Here is a 27,285-nt window from a genome sequence, read left to right as displayed (position 1 = left end):
GTGAGTGTTTCTGTCTCTCTAGTGTGAGGTGAGTGCTGTCTCTAGTGTGAGGTGGGTGTTTCGGTCTCGTGTGAGGGGAGTGTTTCTGTCTCGTGTGAGGTGAGTGTTTCTGTCTCGTGTGAGGTGAGTGTTTCTGTCTCTCTAGGGTGAGGTGAGTGCTGTCTCTAGTGTGAGGTGTGTGTTGCTGTCTCTCAGCAGCGAGGTGAGTGTGACAACCCCCAGCCCCCGCCCCCCTCCCCAGCCCCCAACAACTGTCACCTCAGCTCTCACTTCTGGTTTTGCAGCAGGAGAGGAAGTGACAGCGGTTTGGAGGCTCGGCTCTCTCCGCCCCCTCACCCCCTCACTCTCTGAGCCTCACACCCTTCATCATACCTAGAGGCAGAAGAGGTATGGAGGGCGGAGAGACAACCTGCCCGAGGAGCTACTGAGCCCCTGGACCGGAGAGTGAAGTGGGGACACTCCTGTCTGAGAGGTGAGAACATCTGGAGAGGTGAGGGAAGAGTGGACTTCAGGGCCAAAGATGGAGATGGGGGTGGGGGGGAAGAGAGGTGTAGATGGGGAGAGGAAAAGGTGACATGGAAGAGTACAAAAGAGAGCGCCGAGAGATGAGGGAGTGGGGAGGCAAAAGGAGGAGACAGAAGAGGAAGGAACAAGAGAGGTATGGGCAGAGAGGTGGGGGGAGGAAGGAGAGAGGAGATGAAAATGAGAGCGGGTAAGGGGAGCTGGGCAAGGGAGAGAAAGTCCTTGAGAGGAGACTGGAGAGTGTTAAGCAAAGGAAAGGAGAAGGGATGAGAGGCTGGAATGGGAGAGGCCCGGAGAGAAGATGACGAGAGTGGATAAGAGAGAAGGGGCTAGGAAAAAGAAAGGGTTAAGAAAATAGGAAGAGGGGAGAAGAAAATGTGAAAAAAGGGAGTGATAAGAAGAGGAGAAATGGAAAAGAAAAAAGGAAGAGCGATGCACCGGGACAGAGAGAGGAAGGTCGGGCTCAGAGTCTTCGATTGCTTTCAGACACTGGCTGCGCTAGCGCTTTGAAGCCCATGGAGGCGCTCCAAGGAGACTGCCACAGCTGTGACTCTAAGCCCGGCCATTGCTTCGACACTTGGCGGGTGCGGGGACCTGCTCTTATCAGACGTGATCACATCCTCCCCCTTGGAAGTCGGACTGCGTCGTCGTTTTATTTAATACCCCATGAGCAGGTCTTGAATACACGTGTCTTAATTTGGGATAGTCTGAAAGAGAAATTGGCACTCGAAGTTCGGAGAAGTTTAGGAATGTAATTTTTTAGGAAAGAAGCCGCAGATCTCAGTTCCCTCCCCCTCCCCTCCAAGGTGTGACGGCAGGACGTGTATGTTTCCGGTTTCTTCCAGTTTGAGGGTCTGGATTGCATTTGCATAGCGCTCACTACCCCTCACGACTCACGAGGCGGATGTTGAGGTCTGAGAAAGAGCGGGACAATTACAGTCTGTCGGCTCTTGACACATGTTTCGCTGTAGGATTGCTAAATAAATCATACAATGCTATCTTCCTTAAGAGATTGGGTGCGCCTTATTATTGTGAGTGTTTCCTAGTCAGGTGGAGCGCACTTGCCCTTTGGAAACCCCCTTCTGCCAGGTCACGGATGCCCCGGAAGTGTTTGCTCAAATTAACTCCCCTGCACAGGACAGTGAGTTTAAAAATTCAGCACAAAGGGTCAAAGTTCAGGACAAAAATTCAGGACAGGAGGTCAAAATTCAGGACAAAAGTTAAGTCTTACAGACACATCAGAGGAGGTTGCGCAATAGTGTATAAGTACGTAAATAGACACCCACTTAAGTACAAGTGAAAATAAGTTTACATTAGGCTAAAACAATTGTGCACGTCATGGTTTTTCGGTATGCGCGCAGCTTTATGCAAATGTGCAGATCTTTTTGTGGTAACAAAACCGCCCCCACCCCACTTTTCCAGCTCCCAGGGAAACTCCTACTGCCCGGTCCGGCCAGTCCGGTCTTGCTACCACCCTCCAATGGTGCCCCTCCTCTTCACATAGACCCTCTCTCATGTGTGTTTAATTTCTTTTCTAGTGCTACTCATCCCAAGTATGTAGGGCAGGGTGTCGTAGTGCATTACAACACACAGATATTATATAGATACAATGACTCATATAAATGTGAAAGTCAATGTATAGGAAATGTTGCTTGAGATAATGGGGGTTACAAGGTGTAATCAGCCATCATTCAGTCTTTCACCATTCAATCAGCCATCAGCCATCATTCAGTCTTTCACCATTCATTCTGTCCTTTCATCTGTGTGCCCATCCATGTCCATATTTAACCATTTACAAACCTATCCAGCATGTATCCTTCCATCCATCATTTCATTCACCCATCCCTCCATCCACCCTTTCACCCTATCCATCCGTACTCAACCATCCACTCTTCCACCCATCCATCCATTCACTCATCCATGGAGCCATTTACCAATCCAGCCATCCTTTCACTTATTCATTCATCCACCAAGTCACTAATCCTTCCACCCATCCCCCGTTCAGTCATCCATCCACCACCCTCCCTTTCTCTGTCCATCCCCCTTTCACGTAGCCATCCATCCTTCCATCCACCCACCCATCCATCTACTCATCTATTCATGAATCCATCCATTGAACCTATCACTCATCCATCCTTTCACTCATCCATCTATCCTTTCTCCCATCCATCCACCCTTTCACTCCTTCACTCATCTATCCATCCTTTTGTCCATCTATCTGCCCTTTCACTCACTCATCCGGCCTTACATCCACCCTTTCACTCATCCGTCCATCCACTCACTCACTCTTTCACTTATCAATTCATAAATTCATCCATTTTACTCATCCATTCACTCGCCCCATCATCCACCCATTCACTCGCCCATCATCCACCCTTTCACTCATCCATCCAGCCATCCATCCCTTTACTTACTTACTCACTCACTCACTCGCCTTTTCACATTAATTATGACCTGAGCCTTTGTCTGCAGAGTTGCAGACAGAAGAGGCCCATCAAGAACTCCACCCTCGCTGTAGTTCCTAAAGTGTGGGGTGGGGGAGGGTTCACTATGCCCCTGCACATAGGCAATCTGAAAAAGTGGAAAGCATGAGTCATGCATGATGCACAGTGCCAGGACGTGAGGCGACTGTGACATAGTGTTGTTTCTAGAGCTTTAAGTGGGATGAAAAAACTAGGGGGGGGTCTCTCCAAAAGGGGTGTTTGATGTAATTAAGGGCGTGGCTTAAAACACCTAAGCTAAAAATCTGTGTTTAGTATAATGTGTCGCCCGACTGGTATTTTTTGTCGCTTCTGTCATTGCATCCAGATATATAATACAACAAGTAATGTTACACCTACAACAAGCCAGAACTATTGGCTTTGTCAATGGTTGTTAGTTGCATAAAATAAAAAAGCAGCAACCATGGCTTCCTTGACTATAATATTGAAAATGCGTCAGTTCTAACATGATGAGACTCTGAAAGAACCGTTGAAAGTTACTTTGAACTTCATGCACCAACGTCCTTTGATTAACTCGATTCTCAGGTAGCAGCAGCATGGGCGTGTTTGCACTTCAATGTGACAGAATGTCCTGCCCTAGAAGGAGGCAGGAGGAGGCCACCACATGCTATACCAGCCCATACAGACCCATTGTCATTCTGTATGCGGCAATCAGCTGCATACAGAATGACAAAGGGCAGGGTGGGGCTACTCCTGTGCTCCTAGGAGGAGTGTGGGTGGCCCTGCAGGAAGCAGAGCTGTTCACTGTCAGAGGCCTCAGCTCCCTGATGGGCCACCCACACATTATGGACAAAAGGCATCCATAAAAAGGAGAAGAATGGAGGCAGCACCAAGCACGAGGTAAGACAGGACCAGAGTTGTATCAAAAATATATATTTTTGTTTTTATTTTCCAATTTTCAAAGTGCACAGGACAGCCAACGCGTTTCGCTCCCCAACCATGGGAGCTTCGTCAGGGCAAAAGTAGTGGTTAGTCTTTCTGAGCGCAATGAGGTTGACAAAGAAGCTGGCCAATGTAGTGATAAGGATGCTAGTGCACAGATTCCAAATTTCAGAATAGAAGTGTAAACAAACGTCACGGGCCGGCAGGTTGATCACGCCAGTAGTGTGAAGGGTTATTTCTCAAATTGCATATTAAAGTTTTAAGTGTACTGGACGAAGGGCAACGTATGTGCAGTCCTTGGTAAGCTGCTACCACACATGCTCCAGAATTACGTCTTAGAACGGCGGCCCGCGACGGATTCAAACGAACCTTCAAAGGATCCTCACGGACAACGGACATGAGGTCCAAATTACGGATGGTCTGTGAAATTTAGGGACGGTTGGTCACCCTAGTACCGGTAATGACAGATTCTGAGTCCGCTTCCTGCCAGTACTGTGTAACTGCACTAGCGCCGAAATAGGCAACCCACCCACTGCACCCCCCGCTTGCACAAATGGTCGGGCTGCATAAAATAACCAGTCCACACAAATTTTGTTGGAAAGCAGTTTGCTGCAGGTTTATTTCATACAGACGTATGCCAACGTGGTGGGTTAACTCTAAACTGCCCTGCCTGCTTGATGAGCCAAACTACACCATGACCAACCCAATCAGTGCTATCTTTTATGTGGTGATTTTCCCCCTTAAATACTATGGACCACCAGTCCATCACTTTACTCACACCTTTTCAGGGGAGGAGCGTTGCAAGGCAAGTCCCCGGTTGATCAGGCTTAGAAACACCAGAAGGAATAGCGAGGCGCCGACGTTTTCATCCAGGGTCCTGACGTAAAGACTCCTGGAGTTTGGCATAAAGCACCCCTCTGTGTTCCTGAAAGGGTACCCCTTGGTACCAATCAACTTCCGTATCGCCCTGTAACTCTGCCTGCAACACAAATTCATACATTAATACGTTCAATTCCTTTGCAAGCCGGCACACAGGATAAGCGGTTGGGAGGGTGACGGCATGTCCAGCGCGAAACAAAGAGGATGGCCACAGGGTGGGGGCAGGTATAAGTACCTGTCCCCAGCCCACTGTGCACCAGAAATGACACCCCAGAGGCACGGACACAGGCGGGACTCCCGTGGGAATGGGTCCCGGCAGCTGGTGTGCAGGGATGTGCCTAATGCGGCACTAAGGGTGCCGCCCTCTTACAGGACCCACTGCGTACGTCGCGGGCAGCCTCATTCTCGGCACTGCCGCAATATATTTAATGGGAGAGTCCCGGCACATCTCAGTAGCAGACGGGTGTAGGGCGTCCCTACTAATCTGAGACCACAAGAGAGGGACAACCAGCTGATTTGCGACCACAAGAGAGGACAGCCAGCTGATATGAGACCACAAGAGAGGGGCAACCAGCTGATCTGAGACTAGAAGAGAGGGACAACCAGCTGATCTGAGACCAGATGAGAGGGACAACCAGCTGATCTGAGACCACAAGAGAGGGACAGCCAGCTGATCTGAGACCACATGAGAGGGACAACCAGCTGATCTTAGACTACAAGAGAGGGACAACCAGCTGTTCTGAGACCACAAGAGAGGTACAGCCGGCTGATCTGAGACCACATGAGAGGGGCAACCAGCTGATCTTAGACCACACGAGAGGGACAAACAGTTAATTTGAGACCAAAAAAGAAGGACAACCAGCTGATCTAAGACCACAAGAGAGGGACACCCAGCTGATCTGAGACCACAAAAGAAGGACAACCAGCTGATCTGAGACCACAAGAGAGGGACAACCAGCTGATCTGAGACTACAAGAGAGGGACAACTAGCTGATCTGAGACCGCAAGAGAGGGACACCCAGCTGATCTGAGACCACAAGAGAGGGGCAACCAGCTGATCTGAGACTAGAAGAGAGGGACAACCAGCTGATCTGAGACCACAAGAGAGGGGTACCAGCTGATCTGAGACCAGAAGAGAGGGAGAACCAGCTGATCTGAGACCACACGAGAGGGACAACCAGCTGATCTGTGACCACAAGAGAGGGACAACCATCTGATCTGAGACCGCATGAGAGGGACAACCAGCTGATCTAAGACCACAAGAGAGGTACAGCCAGCTGATCTGAGACTACAAGAGAGGGACACCCAGCTGATCTGAGACTACAGAAGAAGGACAACCAGCTGATCTGAGACTACAAGAGAGGGACACCCAGCTCATCTGAGACCACAAAAGAAGGACAACCAGCTGATATAAGACCACACGAGAGGGACACCCACTTGATCTGAGACCACAAGAGAAGGACAACCAGCTGATCTGAGACCACATGAGAGGGACAACCAGCCGATCTGAGACCACAAGAGAGGGGCAACCAGCTGATCTGAGACCACTAGAGAGGAACAACCAGCCGATCTGAGACCACAAGAGAGGGGCAACCAGCTGATCTGAGACCACTAGAGAGGAACAACCAGCCGATCTGAGACCACAAGAGAGGGTCAACCAACTGCTCTGATCTGAGACCACAAGAGAGGGGCAACCAGCTGATCTGAGACCACTAGAGAGGAACAACCAGCTGATCTCAGATGTGATACAGATTATAGGACTTCAATCCATAGTGTGTGCAATGTTTTACTGCTGCTCTTACAGTGCAGACCTGCCCCATGCTGTGGCCACAGGCATTCGTTGGAGGTTTAACTAAGGGAACCAAAACCCAAATGCTCACTATTGTACTTGGGGTCCTGTGTAATCTAAGGTGGAGACTTTCATATCAGCTAGTGTTCTTGTTGCACAGCTAGCCCTTGCTGGGCGTGACCTGACAAAGGAGTACCACAACAGAGCCAAGGGTTGCAAGTTCAGGGTTTGACTTAATACAAGACATCTGGGAATATGTGCAAGGTTTATGTTATTTTGTCACTTACTTTAGAATATATTACTTTTTTTATTTGGGGATGCTGGTGGGTTGTATGACGGAACAACGCTGTGAAATAGTCAGCATGTCTTTCCTACGCATTTCTTACCCCACGTTGTTTTAGATCGCATACGCTTTTAAAACGTATGCCTTTACCATGCATTGTTTATATAGATATATTTATATATATATATATATATATATATATATATATATAAAACATTTATTTGTGGGGGGAGACCCCATCCCCGAACTTAACCATAACCCCTTCTATGCGTCAGACACGCGGGAGCCGTCCGACGCATAAGTGCTCATGTGCATCAGACGGCTCCAGCGCGTCCGACGCCATGGCACGGGGATTCCCTCTGGTGCGGGCACCAGAGGGATTGCCTTTGCCCCCCAACAGCCACGGGAGCTGGGAAAGAGCTTCCCCAGCTTCAGAGGCCTCCCTTGTTTCCCTGAAATGACGATCAGCTCACATGTCTCACTGACGTCATTTCAGTGAAACTGAAACTGAAGTGAGCCACATTCTCTTTCTACATGCTCAGAGGGTTATCTCAGCCCCCTGAGCAGGTAGAAAGATGGGAGAGGTATTGTTGGAAAGGACAGAAAATCCACTAGGCACTAGCGATTACGCTGGATTTTTTTATGCTTGGGGGTGGGGGCTGCCCAGAATGGGCATACCAATGCCCCAACCCCCCCAAAAATAGCCACAGTCTTTCTGCCCCTAAGGAAACCCAGCAAACCTATACATTTTTGAAAACTAGATACAATGGGGAATCCAGGATGGGGTGACTTGTGTGCCTCTCACCAGGTTCTGTTACCCAGAATCCCTTGCGAACCTCAAACTTAGTTTAAAAAACCAAATTTTCCTCACATTTCTGTGATGGAAAGTTTAGGAATCTGCATGGATCCACAAAATTCCACCCATCCGCATTCCCCAAATTCTTCCTAGAAAATTGGTACTTCACTTGTGTGGGTAGGTCTTGTGCCCGCAACAGGAAATGTCCCAAAATGTAACGTGGACACCACATTTTCTCAGTGAAAACGGACCCTTTTATTGCAAAGTGCCTAGCTGTAGATTTTGAACCCTAGCTCTGCCGGCACCTAGGGAAACCAGCAAACCTATACATTTTTGAAAACTAGACACCCAGGGAAATACAGGATGGGGTGACTTGTCTGTCTCTCACCAGGTTCTGTTACCCAGAACCCCTTGCAAACCTTAACCTTAACCACCTTAACCACCGTGCCTCGTCATGAGCCACGGTGCTCGTGTGCTCATGACGAGCTGAGCTCGTCATGACCATTGGAACGCTCGCACGCTGAGCTAATTCCCCTGCTGTGCGAGCGTTCTATAGGAACGGGTGTGGTCATGATGAGCTCAGCTCGTCATGAGCACACGACCACCGTGGCTCATGACGAGCTGAGCTCGTCATGAGCACGGGGGCGCTGTACACGCCCCCCAGCACAGCGGGGGAATCAGCCCCGCATGCAAGGGGTTAAACTTTGTCAAAAAACTACATTTTCCTCCCATTTTGTGGTGGAAAGTTCTGGAATCTGCGTGGATCCACACAATTTCACCCTCCCCACATTCCCCAAAGTCTTCCAAGAAAAATGGTACCTCACTTGTGTGGGTAGGCCTAGTGCCCGCGAAACGTAACATGGACACCACAATGAAAACGGAACCTTTTTTTGTAAAGTGCCTAGCTGTAGATTTTGAACCCCAGCTCTGCCGGCACCTAGGGAAACTTAGCAAACTTACACATTTTTTAAAAAAGACACCCAGGGAAATCCAGGATGGGGTGACTTGCCTGGCTCTCACCAGGTTCTGTTACCAAGAATTCCTTGCAAACCTCAAAATTTGTAAAAAAAACCACATTTTCCGCACATATCTGTGATGGAAAGTTCGGGAATATATGGGTATCCACAAAATTCCACCCAGCTCACGGGGCAAAAAACCCAGGTGACCCCCTTTGCAAAACCAAGTTGTTTTGTGATAGGTATTTTTGATTTCTCCTCAATACGTTTTGGGGATTTGCCTGTCGCGGGTACTTGACCCACCCTCACGAATGAGGTATAATTTCTATCTGGAGACCTGGGGGAACGCTTGGTGGTAGGAAATTTGTGGATCCACGTAGATTCCAGAACTTTACCACACAAAAATTTGAGAAAAAAGTCATTTTTTCAGCTAAATTTGAGGTTTACAGGGCATTCTGGGTAGGAAAACATTAAGGGATCCACCCAAGCCATACCTTCCTGTACTCCCCCGGGTCTCTAGTTTTCAGAAATGTATGGGTTTGGTAGGTTTCCCTACATGGCCGCCAAGCCCGGGACCAAAAACTCATGTGACCCCCCTTGCAAAACCAGGTAATTTTCGGATACATAGGGGGCATCTGATCAAAAAAAACACATTAACTTAATTTCCCATGAACCACCAGGGAATATGTTTCCATAACAACTGTTGTCCAATCATGTAACAGTCCGTGGGTCACTCATGACCACTTCTCAGCCTTCCATACCAAATGAAGAGTCGGTCAGACAGTAGAGAATACATGTTTATTCAGATACACTTGAGCTGAGCCTGGTCTGCCCACTCATAAGAGTGCTGCAGAGGGACTGACATCCGCAAACCTGGAGATACATTATGTACAATTCAGAGGCAATGAAGGCATACCCATGACGGAATTTTCCAGGCAGATGCAACTGAACAAAGAAGTACAGAAGGATACGTTTTGATAATGGTTCAAAATGGTGCTGCGAATGCTAACTTACATAGAATAATGCCTAAGCAAAGATAGCAAAAACATTTTCATTCCAACAGTGTGGGTATAACCTGCCATTCACTCCAAAGCATTTAAATAGGGTTTATGTCCCAGAGTGCTGTAACGGCTGCCTCTACATGTTGTCCATGTTGTGGCCAGCCAAAAAAGGGGGTCTCATTGGGACCCCCACATGCCCTTTGGAGTCTGGGTATGCTCATTCTGCTTTATATATATATATATATATATATATATATATATATATATATATATATATATATATATATATATATATATATTACCTACTGGCGGTAGCCAGTAGGTATATATAGTTAGGACCTAGTTTCCATAGGAAATCACCAACATTCTATTGGGAATAACTTTGGCGCTGGTTGATGAATCTTCGCAAATTTCTCAAAGAAGATGGCTCGCTCCGCTCCTCTCCTTCCCTGAAAGTTTGGGGGGGATTAGTCAAGTGGGGGCTGAGAAAAAGGGGGGTCCCATGTTAATTTCCATAGGACCTTTAGACACGGCTACAGCTTGAATCGCTGAAGGGAATTACACCAAACTTGTCAAAATGGCAGTGTCTGGTACGCAGATCACTCTTTTGGTTAAATAGTGTAAATCCCTCCAGTAGTTCCTGAGAAAATTAAAAGAGAATCAAATTATATATCTATAAGCGCGCACCGTGAGCACACCCCGCAATTTTTCAAAAAAAAAAATTGGGGGGTGGGGGCTTGGGGGGCTTCTCTCTTTTATTTTAATCTGTTTTATTTTAATTTCGAGGGTGCCCACCCCTCGTTTACCCCAGAGATCACCGCCGCGGCCCAAGCCGCCTCATGATGGCCGCCGCCTGGTTGTGCGCGGGGCCGGGAGGTCTTGGTTTCCGCTTCCCCCTGCCTGGGGGAAGCCTTCGATGTGTCCGCCCGGTCTCCCGTGCCGAGGGGGAGACCGGGTGATGCTGCCGGCTGGTGCGGGGCTCCCGTGTGCTGAGGAAGCCCCGGGAAAATAGGAGACGCGAGGAGGCAGCAGGCAAGCATTTTCGTAGCTTTTCCTTTCTGCTACGGATCACAAACAATACGTTCTCCCCTCGGAGAGCGCGTGTGGTGACACCATTGCGCCCGCGGTACCCGCAGCGCGGCCTGATAATAACCGTAGTCCTCCTGTACCCACCTCGTTTTGCTCTGCTTTCCTGGCCTGAGGGGGACTTACACTACCGGTCCCAGTCCACACCGCGGTTGCGGCCGGAGCCGCATAAGTCAGCTTCCAGCGGCTGGAGCAAGCTGGCGTGCCCAGGCCGGGCCGATTCGAAATACATAAGGTGTAAACATTCACCAGCTCACTGGTAAACTAACACACGAAATGTGAAAGAGTGAATGAATGATTTAGTACCGAGCAAAGGCCGCAACTCTGAGAACTTAGCAGCTCTCCCAGAAAACAAAGGTCTGCTATTATGAAGGGGGAAGAGTGTGCGTCAGAAGGCTGCCGGGGACAGGAGCACAGGGTCTACAGATAGACAGGGGAGCGCCCTCTCTCTACTTGAGCCCGCGGAGACTAACATTTCTCCGTTTTACAAATGTAAATTAAAAACAGCCGTCGCACTATCAGTAAAAGTAAAAATGTTCATGGGTGGTAAAAAAGAACATGGGTAGCATAATAACCACGGCGTTTACCCTTTATTTCTATTCTGCCACACCCCTCTCACAGTGCTGCCTCCTCCTACTGGCAGCAGTGGAGTTATCCTCGCCCATTGTTGCTGTTCCCGTGAGTGCATTCTCCAGGGCTCCCATGACTGACACAGGAAAAAAAACGGGCTTGCAACCAGCTCCTTCACAGTATGACACAGCAATGGTGCAATAACTTTAAACAAAAAATAATTTCTATTCCAGTAGAATACGATAAATTACAACAATCTAAATGCATTAAACTGTCTCATCATTCACACAGATGCCAAGGGAAGTAAAATTAATATTAGACACCCTCTGTCTGCAATCGCAGAGCAGGATTGGCATCTTGTCTACCCTCACTCCTGCATTCTGTTTGCTACCGAGAGATAATGAATGCCCACTTGAGAGCTGTCTTAGGCTGTGTGTTTCACCATTTGTAGAAGCTCTCTACCAAGTGTGTAGATGAAAGCTGACGTTTTTCACGCTAAACTGTTTACATATAAAGTCTCTCTCGCACCAACTCGTTCATATTATGGGAAGTTGCTAATGAAACCTTTCTATGAGTAAAGACAATTTAGAATTACTTAATTCATACAAGCGTAACGGTTTCATTATGAAAAAGGAGAGCTGTTAGTTATATGACACAACAGACAATGATTCTATAAAAGTTGCTTTTTGATTGTTTTCCTTATTGCAGCGAGTTTTGTTATGTTACAAGGCTAACAATCGAGTATAATTGAATTCGTATTTGAACATTTATGTAGCCACGATCCATATTTAAGTCATCTTCAATTTTTATGAGTGGCAAGATCTGTCAGTTCCCCACTGTTTTTCTTTATGCAGGTTGTGGGCTGGGGGTCTACCGTCACAGCCAAGAAGGCAGTGTCTGTTTTAGCCCAGGATATTGTGATTGCATAGACTGGTACCAGCCTGAGGCAGCAGGCATTTTTCCCAGCACTTACAGTAATTCATAGTAAGTCAAAGACTTGCTAGAGAGAGATCAGTGTTTTTTCTCGTGCCAGTTTTGAGCTGATATATCATATAGTAGTGCAGAGGGTTAACATGTCTTCAGCAAAGAACCAAACTGCATTTTATGTAGATAGCTCAGTGGGTTATAGGTTTTGCCACAGAGATCCTTTTGTTTCTTATGGTTCAGCTGCACCTGCAGCTGAGCTGGGGTCGGGGATGCTTTGCTTAGACATAACTTATTGGTGTAAAAGCTCCTGCTGAAGAGTTACTTGCGGGTCCAGCAGTTTTCCCACAACAATAAAAACATCAAAGTTAACTTATAAATAATGTTCCTTTTGGAGAGAGATCAGAGTTTTGGCTAGTAGCAGTTTTTAATCACCATAAAGTAGCGCAGTGGGTTAAAATGCATGCTGCAAAGATCAGGGGTGTGTGTGTGTGTGATACGTCCCTTCCTGTTCCTCTTTCTTCACTACTCATCAGTTAAGTCATTGCCTTCTTAACTCTTGTCATGGCTGTGATACATGGTTAAAAGCCTTTAAGCATAACACGGGGCACCTAGAATGCTTCAATAGATTGTGCAAAGCCTTCTGTAAGAATGTGCACATGCTGGAGAATACACCCTACTGGGAGGAAGACTCTGGCAGACCATTTCAACCAGCATCCAATGCCTCTGATTCCCTGGACAGTGAGTCTAGACATGCAGATATGTCGAACCCGATGAGATATATCATCCACGATTCTCGGAGTAAACCCCAGATCAGAAGGTGCCGCATTACATTGCCAGCAAGATCCGCCAGTCCCTAGAGAAGGAGGTTGGGCTCCTTTGAGGGCAGAGTGTCCCTGACCCTCATTAGGAGGGAAGGTGGTATCCACGCCAGAGATAGATGAAAAAATATACACCTTTTTCGGTAAGTACATGAAAGACCCTAAAAAGGGCATTGAGCGCTCCTGGAGGGGGTGTCAGGACAAACTCATGGATATAGTGGGACCCCTCATGAAAATTATTGAGATGGCAGAGCAGTCTAAATAAACAGATGTAGCCATGCCAACAGAGATAGTGGCAGGTGGGTCTGCACGCTGGTTGCCGAGAGGTGGCGGCCCCTCCTTATCATGTTTGATCCCAAGTTGGGGGAGCTCACTACCTTTGAAGCAGGGACCATAGCTCAAGGGAATCTCTTTGGTGAGCCCTTCATTAAGAAGCAACCAAAATGTTGTGTGTTTTCTTGTTAAAGGAGTTTTTTTTTTAATTCGCGGGGATGCCGCGTTGATCGCGATCACATTGTGAAATCGCGAAACAAATTCACAAATTATAACCTTGGAAAATCCTTTCTAACTATTACAATACACACATCACTAACTTAAAGAACATGTTTGTACACATATATTTGTAGTAACTTTAAAAAAAAATGTGTTTGTACCCTACTTCCTGTTTTCGCAATGACTCCGATAGTCACAATGACTACAGTAACCATGATGATTACGACATTTTTAATTGGTGTAAAACACATATATGCACACATTTTACAGTATTTTAGAAACTAGGGGTTTATTACTGCACTGTTTAGTTTAAAGTAATATTTTTTAGGGAGTTTGTATAACAAAAATCATTTACTGATTTTCCATTTTCGCAGTGACGCCGGGCGTCTTGATGAAATCGGTAGCCGCGATCGCTGCACATACGTCACGAATTGACAAAACAAATACAGATATTCAATAGCCACCACTACAACCAAAACATATACCTGCAAACTGGATTATAACCAGCAGACTAAACACATTACTACCTAAATGACTGTATAGTAGCATGTACAACTCCCTCAATATCTCAATAACACAGTGCATTACCTTTTCAGTGTAATCTATAACTACAAGTATCACTGTATCAGTAAGTCTCCTATTCACTGTAAAACTATTTCAGTGAATCAGTAACACAGTGCATCAGTCTATCAATGCTTCTGTAACAAACTGCATGACTGTCTCAGTGCATATATGAGTGGGTAAATCAGTGTTTCAATGGGTCTGTGCTTCGGTGCACAACTCTCAGTCAATCTGTGATTAGTCGCATGAGGGCCTTTGTGCACTTGTAAGTAAGTATATACCTCTCTGACTTGATCTGTGAGTTGATCCATGAGTGTCTTAGTGGGTGTCTGAGGGGGTCAGTGAGTGGGTGCATCTGTGTCTGAGTGGGTCTGTGACTAAGTACATGTGTCTCTCAGTGGGTTGATGACTGGGAGTGTGTGTGTTTGAGTGGTTCTGCGAGTGGGTCCGGTGGTCTCTGAGTGGGACTGCGAGTGCGTTGTGAGTCTCTGAGCATATGAGTGACTGGGTACATACATCTCTGAGTGGGTCTGTGAGTGGGTTTATAGGTGTCTGAGTTACTCTGTGAGTGGGTCTACGAGTGTCTCAATGGGTCTGTGAGTAAGAGCATACATCTCAGAGATGGTGAGTGAATGGATGCATGCATGAGTGTCAGAGTGGGTCTGACTGGGAGGGCGAGAGTCTAGGTGGGCCTGTGGGTGGATGCATGAGCCTTGAGTGGGTGAGTGAGTGGGTGCGTGCATATATGAGTGAGTGGGTATGTGACTTTCTGAGTGAATCAGTGAGTGACTGAGACCAAGGCTAATGTTCATGATGACTTTGCGATATTCGCAATGTCCCAGCGACGGTACATGGGGGGGTCGCGCTGGCAGTCATATCGTTGTCCCGAGTATCACATGCCATAAAAAAAAATCCATTTTAGACACTTTAAGTGTGTCACTAACAGACCTATTCCTCAAACATGCAGTCAGAGTATGTCCACCCTTATCCCTTATGTTAGCTTTTACACAAATTTTCCTCCCCGGGAACCGTTCCTGAACGATAAAATGGTGGCCGCAACTTTCTGTTCAGGTTGCGCCCAGCCAATCAGAGCATTTCAGTTGGCGTGTACATCCGTGATTAATCACAAAACCACTGCGAAATAATCATGGGCAGAGTTATATCTATAATTTTTGGATTACATTTCTCAAAAAAGACTGGGAGGATTTGCACCAAACAACAAAATGCACAATCTGAATAACAACATCTACCTTTCTGTCAAATTTGGTGCAATTCTGTCCAGCGGTTCGAGGTGTAGATTCGACAACACTTTCCATTGGGAATTAACATTACAAAAGCACCTTTGTTTTGTGCTCCAATTTCTCGGTCCCCACAGTACATATCACTCCCAAACTTTCCATGACACACAGAACCTACTTTAACAGCTTTTTGCGAAAATGTTATTAAGATCGGTCAAACGGCGCCAAAGTAATAGGCAAGTCAAAAAATGCTTTTCCTGTGGAAACTAGGTCCTAACTATAGCTACTGGTAGGTAATATATATCATCTGACGTCCATCTTAATAAAATTGAAGTGAAAAACTGAAAGCATTTTCTACTGAGGATACTTCAGTAAATGAGGTATTTAGGGAGATTCATAACCAAAAAGACTCCAAAGATGGCCAACAGAGAAGAAAGAGCCCAAATGTAGCACAAATATCACCCAAATATAGCCCAATGACAGAAGCGTGCAAAACGCTTAATTGTTTATTTTTTTGCAGTTTTATATAGCGCGGACATGACTCGAAGGCATTGGAGTGCTTCACATGAGCATCAGTTCCACAAACTTGAACTACACAAGGGCACATTCATTTTGGTTTTAGGCATGGGGAGAATATGTGTTTTGCCCAGAATCACAGAATGTTGAGCCGACACTAAAACTCAAACCTGGTTCCCTAACTGCAAAATCAGACGCTCTGGCCATAACCCCACATCCTTTCCCTTAACTGCAATAAATAATCAAGTGATCAGCTGGATAAAAAACATAAATTAACAAATAATTTAAAAACACTTTGTCGCTATTTGAGAACTCAGAAAATGCGTCCTCATTTTAGTTTTTTAGCTCTCAAACCATAATGCCTATGGGAAAAAAGACTCCTCATTTTTATAATTTCTATAGAAAATGCTTGAAGTATTACAGTTTTGATTGCATTATATGACTTCAGGAGTGCAAACTTTTGTAATAAAAATAGAATGTTAGCAGTCTAGTTTTTCAGTACAGTAATTGTAACTTGTACTGTAAAGTAATTATAACTTGTGCCCTCACCATGCATTGCTTTTACCCTTGCATATTAAATGACTAATGACATATTCGCTGACTATATTTATTACATCCCTAATCACATCTGAAATGCCATCATTGTTGATAATGCTGTGCATGGCGGGCACGGGTTACAATTACTTGAGATACGTATAACTGGTGAATTTCAGTGGTTTTATTGGCTTCAAAATGATATGTTTTATGAGACATTTTAATGATACTAAAATAAATTCTATCTTTGTTTTTTTCAGTAAATATATATATTTATATATAAATATATATATATCTATATATAGTTATATATGTAATGTTATTTTATTGTTACTTACTAAGGGCAACAAATCACCCTGACAGGGTCTCAAGGCGCTGCTACATATCCACAGGTTGGGAGCTTCAGATTAGGGTCTTGAATTGGGTGGCTAAAACATCCATGTTTTAATCGCTTTCTGATGCTGTCTATAGTCAGTGCTGATGCAAAGATGTATTGGAAGCTGGTTCCAGTATTGAGGAGCTAGGTACGAGAAGGATCCGCCCCCATTCCTGGTGGTACGGATGCGGTGAGGATGTAACTAAAGTTTCCTGCAAGACCTAAGGCTACTAGTGGGGGCATACCATTTGAGTTTTTCTGTAGATATGTGGTGCATTCCCATAGATGGGTTTGTGGACAAAACAAAGAAGTTTAAACCATGATCGCTTTTTATGGGCAGCCAGTGGAGGCTTCCAAGAATGGATTCCGAGGGCGGCTGAGGTGGAAGGTGACATACTAACCGTGCCGCTGTATTTTGGAGCAACTGAAATTTGCAAACAGTCCTTCATTCATAGAAGTCATTAGCACATTCCCATAGTCCAGGTGACTAATTATAAGGGCCTGGACTAGAGATTTTCCTGATTGGAGTGGTAGCCAAAGAAATACTCTTTTCTTAGAGGCGCATCATTCACAAACATGAGTCCGTGATATAGTTCACATGTTCCTTAACTCCATGGCTGCTATGCGTTTTCCCCATCTGTGCTGCAAATTGTTGTTTTACATTGTTTTATGACGAGCTGGGCTCGTCATGAGTGTACGAGGAGGCTACACCATGACGAGCCCAGCTCGTCATGAGTGTGGAAGGGGTTAAGGGAAAGGTTCACATCCACCATAATTCCCAGGTATCTCACCACTCCCTTCGGAGTTGGAGCTATGCCTAACCTAGGACTAAACCAGTCATTGGACCATATTGAGTGAGGCTTCCCAAACAGTACAATCTCTGTTTGGCTTGTGTTAAGATGCAGACAATTCTGCTGCATCCACTTGGCAATATTATCCAGGCAGTCTTGGAATCTTACTTTACTGGACTCCAGATTTGGTTCTTTTGTGGTGACAAACTGAGTGTCATCTGCATACGAGAGGACTTCACAACCATTTGACTTGATCACTTCTGCCAGTGGAGCCAGCTAGATATTAAAGAGAGTGGGACTTAATGCAGATCCCTGTGGCACGCCCCTTCCAAGGATACGGTTCAGGAGACAAAGGACTCTAACTGCACCGCATGAGTGCGATCAGTCAAAAATTCTTCAGCCGACCCAAATCTTTTCCACTGACAGCAATCCCTTGCAGTGTTTTGATTAGGACTGCATGAGAGATTGTGTCATATGCTGCTGATATATATATATATATATATTATTTATAGTTATGGTTGTCAAAGTGACTATAACTCATGCCCTAAGGTAACCATAACTCGTACCCCCGCCGTGCTCAGTTTCCTCATCAATAATTTAATTGCAAATGTTGCAGTGATATTATCAATGATGTCATAGAAGATGTCAGGAGTGATTTAATATGTGGGGTAATTAGCAGTGCATGGCAAGGGCATGAGTTATAGTTACCTTATGTTCGAGTTATAGTTACTTGAGATAACTATAACTATAAATGGTGAATTTCTGTGTTATTTAGCGTTTATAACCTTACATTGTTACTGAACATTTCACATAACTATAATGTTACATTAACATTTGTTTTTTTGTGAATTTCATTTTAAGTAAAGTAATATTTTATTACTATAAGGAAATCCAACAACCCCTGTGCGTGGTCAAATGCCCCCTCCCAGAACCTCATCAGTCCCTGGAGACACTATGTCTTTTAAAGGGGAGTAGGGCCATACAGTCCTCCCGTACAAGCCTATTATGGCACCAGTCACCCCATCCGCAGGAGCCCACATTATTTCAAGGTGGGTGCCTTGCTGCCCACCCATGGCACCTACCATTTACACATTGTGGGCTGTGGGTGGAGCCCCAGGGAAAAAATCTGCTCCCAGCTTGTATTTGCTCCAGTTTGGCGAGAGTTTTAGCAATACTCCAACCAGATGGGGGCAAACACAAGTTTCCCTGCCCCTGCAGGCATGGAAAATGCTATGTCCCCGCGGTGGCTTCCCAGGACATAGCAAGTGAGCTGGATTCAGAGGACATTAATGGCTCATGGTGAGGGGCCATACTGCCCCCTCTCCCTTTTAATTCAGTAACTGCCCTGGGGGATTGGGTCACCAGGGCCTTTTAAAGGCAGGGCAGGGCCTCGCTTCCCACTGTGGAGAAGTATGGCTCAATTATTAGAGCAGCAGACCCTGATGCAAAGGTCTAGCCCGGGACCAGGGTTCAATTCCCCGCCTCGGCGGGTCTTGGGCTCAAAATTCCACGGACCTGATAATTCTCGCCTCGGTGCCTATTCCAATCATGGAGTCCCACTCTGCAACTCTGGGCAATAGCTTGCTTAATCTCCACAATGGCCCCCACAACGCTAAGGATGCCTGGCCTCCACCTTTGGGGTGCCCAGGAGTGGACGCCTCACAGGGAAAGCCAGGATGGGTTTCACAGCGGTATTCGTACAAGCGCCTTGAGACCCTTGCGGGTGAGTAGTGCGCTATACAAGTATCAATTTTACAATTTACTGCCCTTCAAATGTACATTGGACCCCGACGGGGCCAGAATCTCCAGGTCTGATTAAGGCCTAGGGAAGGGGACTGCGTGCAGCCTCCCCTTGAAAGATACTTCGGACCCTGGGGTTGGTGTCCTCGGTGTGGAAAAAAGGGGGGGTGATGCACTCCCCTCCCCCCAAAAATGCTCCCCTCTCCCTGGGCCTACCCTGGGGGTTTTCAAAAAGTAGCACAGGAGCCTGCACTTTAAAAAAATTTGCCCCAGATCTGCAGATACTCTGTGAATTTATGGCAACTTTTTTTAAATAATGTTTGTAGCCCCAGGCGGGTTTCTCTTGGACAGCACCACCAGGCCTAGGGGGTTAGGGCCTCCCTACAATACCCCCATATGTCTTGTTTTACAATTTTGTGTTAGGACTCAAGACCGAGTCCTGAGTCTTAAGATGATTGCCACCAATTCCTGGTTGAGGTGAGGACAGCCAATTGTACTGCAGTTTGAGATCTGTCATCTCTGCAGAGAATCCGACAGATCCGCTCACAGAGGATACATATATTCAAAAAGTAGCACTGTTTTGGAAAGTTTAATGGCGATTCATTAAACGGGGTCAAAGTTATTAGCAACACATAAAAATGTATTTCCTATGGAAACACTATCCTAACTATAACTACCCAGTGGCGACTGCTAGTAATATTCTATTGAAATTTACATCTGGGTGGTCACTACTTGTCCAGGAAGATGTGGTCACTCTTGTGATTGTGTTTAATGTGGTCACTACCGTAATGATTGTTAAAGTCATTAGCAGGTGTTACTATAAGAACAGCACTCCTAATACTGACCAGCAGGGATAAGTCTATTAACAAAACTCCCTCTTCCCATCAGCAAGTCTCACTGTAATAACAGCATTCACAGCACTTACCTGCATGAATTATTTCTCAAAGAGCAGCACTGCCTCTTCCCACCAGCAGGTGTCACTGTAAGAGCAGCACTCCTAATACTGACCAGCAGGGAAAATACTTAGAACAGGAATCCCTCTTCCCATCAGCAAGTGTCACTGTAATAAGAGCATTCACAGCACTTACCCACCTGAATTATTACTCAAAGAGCAGCACTGCCTCTTCCCACCAGCAGGTGTCACTGTAAGAGCAGGACTCCTAATACTGACCATCAGGGATAAGACTAAGAACAGAACTCCCTCCTCCCATCAGCAAGTGTCACAGTAATAACCGCATTCTCAGCACTTACCTGCATGAATTATTACTCTAAGAGCGGCACTCCCTCTTCCCACCAGTAGGGGTCACTGTAAGAGTAGCACTCCTTAGCCCAGACCGGCCGGTAACACTCCTGGCACTGGACAGCAGGTGTCACTGTAGCAGTAACACTCCCACCACAGGTCAGTCAGTATATTTGTAAGAACATCAAAGTCAGTGCCCACCACTGTAGCAACAGCACTTCCTGCTCCTGCCAGCACTGTTAAATGCAAAAAAATCAACCCTGCCAGCACCAACCAGCAGGTGGCACCCAGACAGCAGCACTTCCTCTTTCCACCAGCAGGTGTCAGTGTGGCACCAGTAGCACTGGCTTATTCTAGCAAGTCCACTTGTAAGAGCAGCATTGACCAGCAGGTATTTCTGTAAGAGAAGCTCTTCCAGCGCTAACCAGCAGGGATTACTCAGAGACCAGCACTCCCTCTTCTCACCAACGGGGAGGGTAAGAACAGAATGCCCCCTTTCTGCCAGCAGATGTTTCTGTAAAAGCAGTCATTGGTGTTCTTGCTGACCGTGGTTGACCTTTCAGTCCACTTGGTGTGATCACTGTCCTCACCTGATAATTTCTCTTGTTTCAGGGAAGGCTTCTCATGGTGTCCTCCAAACCTTCACTATGGCTGCCATGCCGGATGCCGTGAGCCTGACCAGCACTATAGATGGGATGTCAGACACCTTCGGCTCCTCTCTAGACCTGCGCGATGACTGTAGCTCGGTGGGGTCTGACTCGGAGTACGACGGAGCCGCGCCATATCGCCAGACAGACAGATATGGATTCATTGGCCAGGGAACCTCGGACAGAAGGTGAGTAGTCCTACTGACCATGCACTCTACAATTCTGAAACATCTCACCTAACATGTATGTGTCTGGATTTGTGTAGCACTCTTACCCAAGGGGGTCCACACACTTGTGGCTTGTAACTGCCACGTCCCTTGAATCCTGTGGATCTGGTGACAGTGGTGGTGCTGCCAGATCTGGGAAAGAGATGTCTATATGCAACTAGTCTAAGATAACATGGGTTGCTTTTGTAGCACCTGGGAAGGGGCCTTTATGTCATCGGCGTTTAATGACCTGATTTACAATGTGGTGGTAATCTTCCAGTTTCCAGAAGATTGGATAAATCCACCAGCTCAATTTGCATAACTGGAAGAACCACCGGCATTTTGTTCAGAAATTTGAGGACTTTGCATTACCACCAAACTGTAAATCAGTCCCCAGACCTTCAGTCCTAATGGTGTGGTTTTCCCACATCAGTAGCTGCACATGATTCCCACAGCTTAGGCCCACGTGTCAGCACTTTTCCCACTGCACATTTTTCTCGGCGAATCTCCGTTGGGAAAGGGAAATAGGAAAGTGGTGTCGCTGCAGCAGGCTTTAAACAAGTGTTTACAATCATGATTACAGTAAATCCCACAACAGAAACCTTAAAATTCACAAAGTACCCATAACTAAGTGGCTCCAAACTTCAACCTATATGCATCACCAACCTGCCACCAGCCATCTACTCCACTCCATTTAATGCCAGTCCACCCCGCTTCGTGGCACATAATGACACTTCAGTCAGCACACTGCCACTCCACTTAATGACACTCAGCTCCATGCCACTTCACCCCACTCCATGCCACACAATGCCTCTGTACTCCACTCAACACAAACCCCTCCACTCCACACCACACAATGCCATTCTACCCCACTCAAAGCCACACAATGCCACTCCACTCCACACAGTGCCACTCCTCTCTACACAGTGCCACTCCTCTCTACACAGTGCCACTCCTCTCTAAGTCACACACACTACACCAGTCAACACCACTCCACTTCACTGAATGCCACTCCATTCCACACAATGCAATTACATTCCACTGAATGCCCCACAATGCCACTCCACTCCACACCACACAATGTCACACATCTCCACTCCACACCTCACAGCGCACTTCACCCACCCAATCCCACTCCACACAACATCACAAAATGGCACTACATACCACACAATTCCACTCCACTCCATGCCACACAATGCCACTCAACACCTCACAATGACTCTCTACTGCACACAATGCCACTCCTCTCCATACAATGCCAGTCCACTCTACTGCAGTTCACACAATGCCACTCCACTCTCCTCAATGCCACTCCATTCCATGCCACCCAATGCCAGTCCACACCACAGAATGCCCCTCCACTCCATGACATACCACTTCACACCACAGAATGCCATTCTATTCCACACCACACAATGCCAATTCACTGGAGAAGATATGACTCCACGAACGCTTTCCGGACAACCACGCAGCCCACAAGGATGCCACCCACAGACATCACCACCTCATCAGATTAGCCAAGAGATCCTCCTTCAAAGACCGCCTGGATAACAATGCACACAACAGCAAAGAGCTTTTCAGCATCATAAAGGAACTCTCCAACCCCAACCCCAGTGCCAACGCCAGCGACATACCACCCTTACAAGAACTGTGCAACTCACTGGCCATCTTCTTCCACCGCAAGATCGCTGACATCCATGACAGCTTCAGCACCATGACCGCCAAGAATACGCCAGACCCCACCTCCCCTGTGAACACCACCAGCGCCAACCGCCTGACCTCGTGTTCCAACGTCAACGACGACGAGACATGCAAGGTCATGAACTCCATCTACTCAGGATCTCCGTCAGACCCGTGCCCACACAACATATTCAACAAAGCAGCCGCTGCCATCACACCCCAACTACGGAATGTAATCAACATCTCCTTCGGAACAGCGACATTCCCGGAAAGCTGGAAACACGCCGAAATCAGCACCCTCCTCAAGAAGCCCAAGGCGGACCCCAAGGACCTCAAGAACTTCCGGCCCATCTCCCTGCTCCCGTTCCCGACAAAGGTCATTGAGAAAATCGTCAACATGCAACTGGCCTGCCACCTGGAAGACAACAACATCTTGGACCCGTCCCAGTCCGGGTTCAGACGAAACCACAGCACCGAGACAGCTCTCATCACCACCACAGACGACATCAGGCGCCAACTAGACAACGGCGAAACATCAGCCCTCATCCTCCTGGACCTGTCAGCCGCCTTCGACATGGTTCCCCATCGCACTCTAAAGACACGCCTCCTAGAAGCCGGAATCCAAGAGAAGGCCCTTGACTGGACAACGTCCTTCCTCTCCGGCAGAACCCAGAGCGTCCGCCTCCCGCTCTTCCAATCCGAGGCCACCGACATCATCTGTGGTGTCCCCCAGGGCTCAGCCCGACGCTGTTCAACGTCTACATGGCCCCCCTCGCACAAGTGGCCCACCAACACAACCTCAATATCATCTCCTACACTGACGACACCCAGCTCATCCTCTCCCTCAACAAGGACCCGCACACCACCAAAACCAACCTCCACGAGGGAATGAAGGCCGTCGCCGACTGGATGAGGAACAGTCATCTGAAGCTGAACTCGGACAAGACGGAGGTACTTATCCTCGGACCCACCCCCTCAGCCTGGGACAACTCCTGGTGGCCTACCACACTGGGAATAGAACCGACACCCACCGAGCATGCACGCAACCTAGGATTCATCCTCGACTCCTCCCTCTCCATGTTTAAATAGGCCAACGCCGTCTCCCCCTCCTGCTACAACACCGTCTGCATGCTCCGCAGGATCTACAAGTGGATCCCGACCGAAACAAGAAGAACAGTGACACCGGCCCTCGTCAGCAGCAGACTGGACTACTGCAACGCACTCTACGCAGGAATCCCAGCCAAACACCTACGACGACTACAACGGATCCAAAACGCCTCCGCCCGACTGATCGTCAACGTCCCCCGCCACAGCCACATCACCCCCCACCTGAGAGACCTACACTGGCTCCCCATCGACAAGAGGATCACCTTCAAGCTCCTCACCCACGCACACAAAGCACTCCACAACGCCGGACCAGCCTGCCTGAACATCAGACTCAGCTTCTACACCCCCACCTGCCAGCTCCGCTCCGCTAGCCTCGCCCTCACCGCTGTTCCTCGCATCCAACGAACAACCTCCGGCAGCAGATCCTTCTCCTACCTCGCCACCAAGACCTGGAACACCCTCTCTACCTACCTACGGCAGACCCAAGACCTAGTCGCCTTTAGAAGGCTCCTCAAGACCTGTCTCTACGAGCAGTAGCGGCACCTCCTCCCCTCAGCGCCTTGAGACCCTCACGGGTAAGTAGCGCGCTTTACAAGTACTCTGATTGATTGATTGATTACACTCCTCTGAATGCCCCACAATGCCACACCACACAATGTCACACATCTCCACTCCACACCTCACAGCACACTTCACCCCACCCAATGCCACTCCACACCACAAAATGCCACTACATACCACACAATTCTGGTCCACTTCATGCCAGACAATGCCACTCCACCCCAACAACACCAATAGATCTCACATAGGCGAGATTTATTGCCTTTGCCACTTCTTGTTTTAGATTGCAGTTATTCCATGTAGCTTTAGACTCCATGGAAAACTGTGACATCACACAGGACTCGGCACACCTGGCCCGTGTCTTTGTTCATTGTGAAGCCAAGTACGGTTTTGTACTTTCCTCTTTGTGATGTCACGCTAGGCACGCATCTCACACTTGGCACACAGTGTCAGCATATCAGATGCCACACATTGCCCTGTGGAATCCTTCTCTGTGACGTCATATGATGTCATTGCTGCTCTGTACTCTCCGCCTTCTGATGTCACACTAGACACGCAGTGTCAGCCTATCAGATGCCACACATTGCCTTGTGGAATCCTTCTCTGTGACGTCATATGATGTCATTGCTGCACTGTACTCTCCGCCTTCTGATGTCACACTAGGCACGCAGTGTCAGCCTATCAGATGCCACACATTGCCCTGTAGAATCCTTCTCTGTGACGTAATATGATGTCATTGCTGCACTGTACTCTCCTCCTTGTGATGTCACACTAGACACGCAGTGTCAGCCTATCAGATGCCACACATTGCCTTGTGGAATCCTTCTCTGTGACGTCATATGATGTCATTGCTGCACTGTACTCTCCGCCTTCTGATGTCACACTAGGCACGCAGTGTCAGCCTATCAGATGCCACACATTGCCTTGTGGAATCCTTCTCTGTGACGTCATATGATGTCATTGCTGCTCTGTACTCTCCGCCTTCTGATGTCACACTAGGCACGCAGTGTCAGCCTATCAGATGCCACACATTGCCTTGTGGAATCGTTCTCTGTGACGTCATATGATTTCATTGCTGCACTGTACTCTCCGTCTTCTGATGTCACACTTGGCACTCAGTGTCAGCCTATCAGATGGCACACATTTCCTTGTGGAATCCTTCTCTGTGACGTCATATGATGTCATTGCTGCACTGTACTCTCCGCCTTCTGATGTCACACTTGGCACTCAGTGTCAGCCTATCAGATGCCACACATTGCCTTGTGGAATCCTTCTCTGTGACGTCATATGATGTCATTGCTGCACTGTACTCTCCGCCTTCTGATGTCACACTTGCCACTCAGTGCCAGCCTATCAGATGCCACACATTGCCTTGTGGAATCCTTCTCTGTGACGTCATATGATGCCATTGCTGCACTGTACTCTCCGCCTTCTGATGTCACACTTGGCACTCAGTGTCAGCCTATCAGATGCCACACATTGCCTTGTGGAATCCTTCTCTGTGACGTCATATGATGTCATTGCTGCACTGTACTCTCCGCCTTCTGATGTCACACTTGCCACTCAGTGCCAGCCTATCAGATGCCACACATTGCCTTGTGGAATCCTTCTCTGTGACGTCATATGATGTCATTACTACACTGTACTCTCCGCCTTCTGATGTCACACTTGGCACTCAGTTTCAGCCTATCAGATGACACACATTGCCTTGTGGAATCCTTCTCTGTGACGTCATATGATGTCATTGCTACACTGTACTCTCCGCCTTCTGATGTCACACTTGGCACCCAGTGTCAGCCTATCAGATGCCACACATTGCCTTGTGGAATCCTTCTCTGTGACGTCATATGATGCCATTGCTGCACTGTACTCTCCGCCTTCTGATGTCACACTTGGCACCCAGTGTCAGCATATCAGATGCCACACATTGCCTTGTGGAATCCTTCTCTGGGATGCCATATGGTGTACTTCCTGCACAGCACTCTCCTTCTGATGTCATACTTGCAGCCTCAGCTATGGCTTTACTTGGGGCGGGCCTCTCGGGTCCAAAACTGGACAATAGTTGAAAGCTGACAATGAAATGGGTTACTATCAGGCCCTGCATCCTGTCTTTAACTTTACTGGGAAAAGTACTTATCTGTTTCTGAAAAATGTCAGAACAAACCGCTACGCCACCCCATTTTAGTTAGGTAGCTCCTGTTTAATGTTCACATGTTTAACTTTATTTATTTTCCCAAGAGTAATTGCTTTTTCCAGGATGTTGTCACGCATGCCCATCATGCGTCTGAACCCTGATTACTGTTGCGGCTTGGCTCTATCAATGTTTGCAGTGTTATTATGCCAATAAAAGGAAGGTGTGTATTATGTATATTAGTCATCCTAGCGCAGTTCTTTATGTCACAACTGGCTGGGCGCTCCAGTAAGAGGCAAGGGGTGATGAAAGCGCCAGAGAGGGCTCATTCTGATTGGTTCTAAAAAGTCGAAGGCTTCCTGTTTCAGTAGAGGCGACTGGCCACATCCTGCCTTCTGTCGTTATGGTAACACTCCTTCCTTTCAGCCAGAGCCCTGTGGTAGGTATCTGCA

At 47.3% G+C, this 27,285-nt stretch overlaps 1 protein-coding gene across 1 annotated transcript in view; it reads left to right on the top strand.

Moving 5' to 3' along the window:
• The first annotated feature begins 249 nt into the window (after positions 1-249).
• The window catches only part of TBC1D10C (TBC1 domain family member 10C), a 138,048-nt gene continuing 111,012 nt past the window's right edge, over positions 250-27,285 (top strand). The window contains exons 1-2 of the mRNA XM_086953257.1: positions 250-472; positions 21,111-21,333. Of these exons, the coding sequence (XP_086809383.1) occupies positions 21,146-21,333 (188 nt within the window). The 5' untranslated portion in view covers positions 250-472; positions 21,111-21,145. The remainder of the gene's footprint in view (positions 473-21,110; positions 21,334-27,285) is intronic.

The sequence above is a fragment of the Lissotriton vulgaris genome, chromosome 1_2 (genome assembly GCF_964263255.1).
Source record: "Lissotriton vulgaris chromosome 1_2, aLisVul1.2, whole genome shotgun sequence".
NCBI classification, from domain to species: domain Eukaryota; kingdom Metazoa; phylum Chordata; class Amphibia; order Caudata; family Salamandridae; genus Lissotriton; species Lissotriton vulgaris.
Note: the sequence above shows the minus strand (reverse complement) of the source record. Positions and strands in the feature narration are given on the sequence as shown.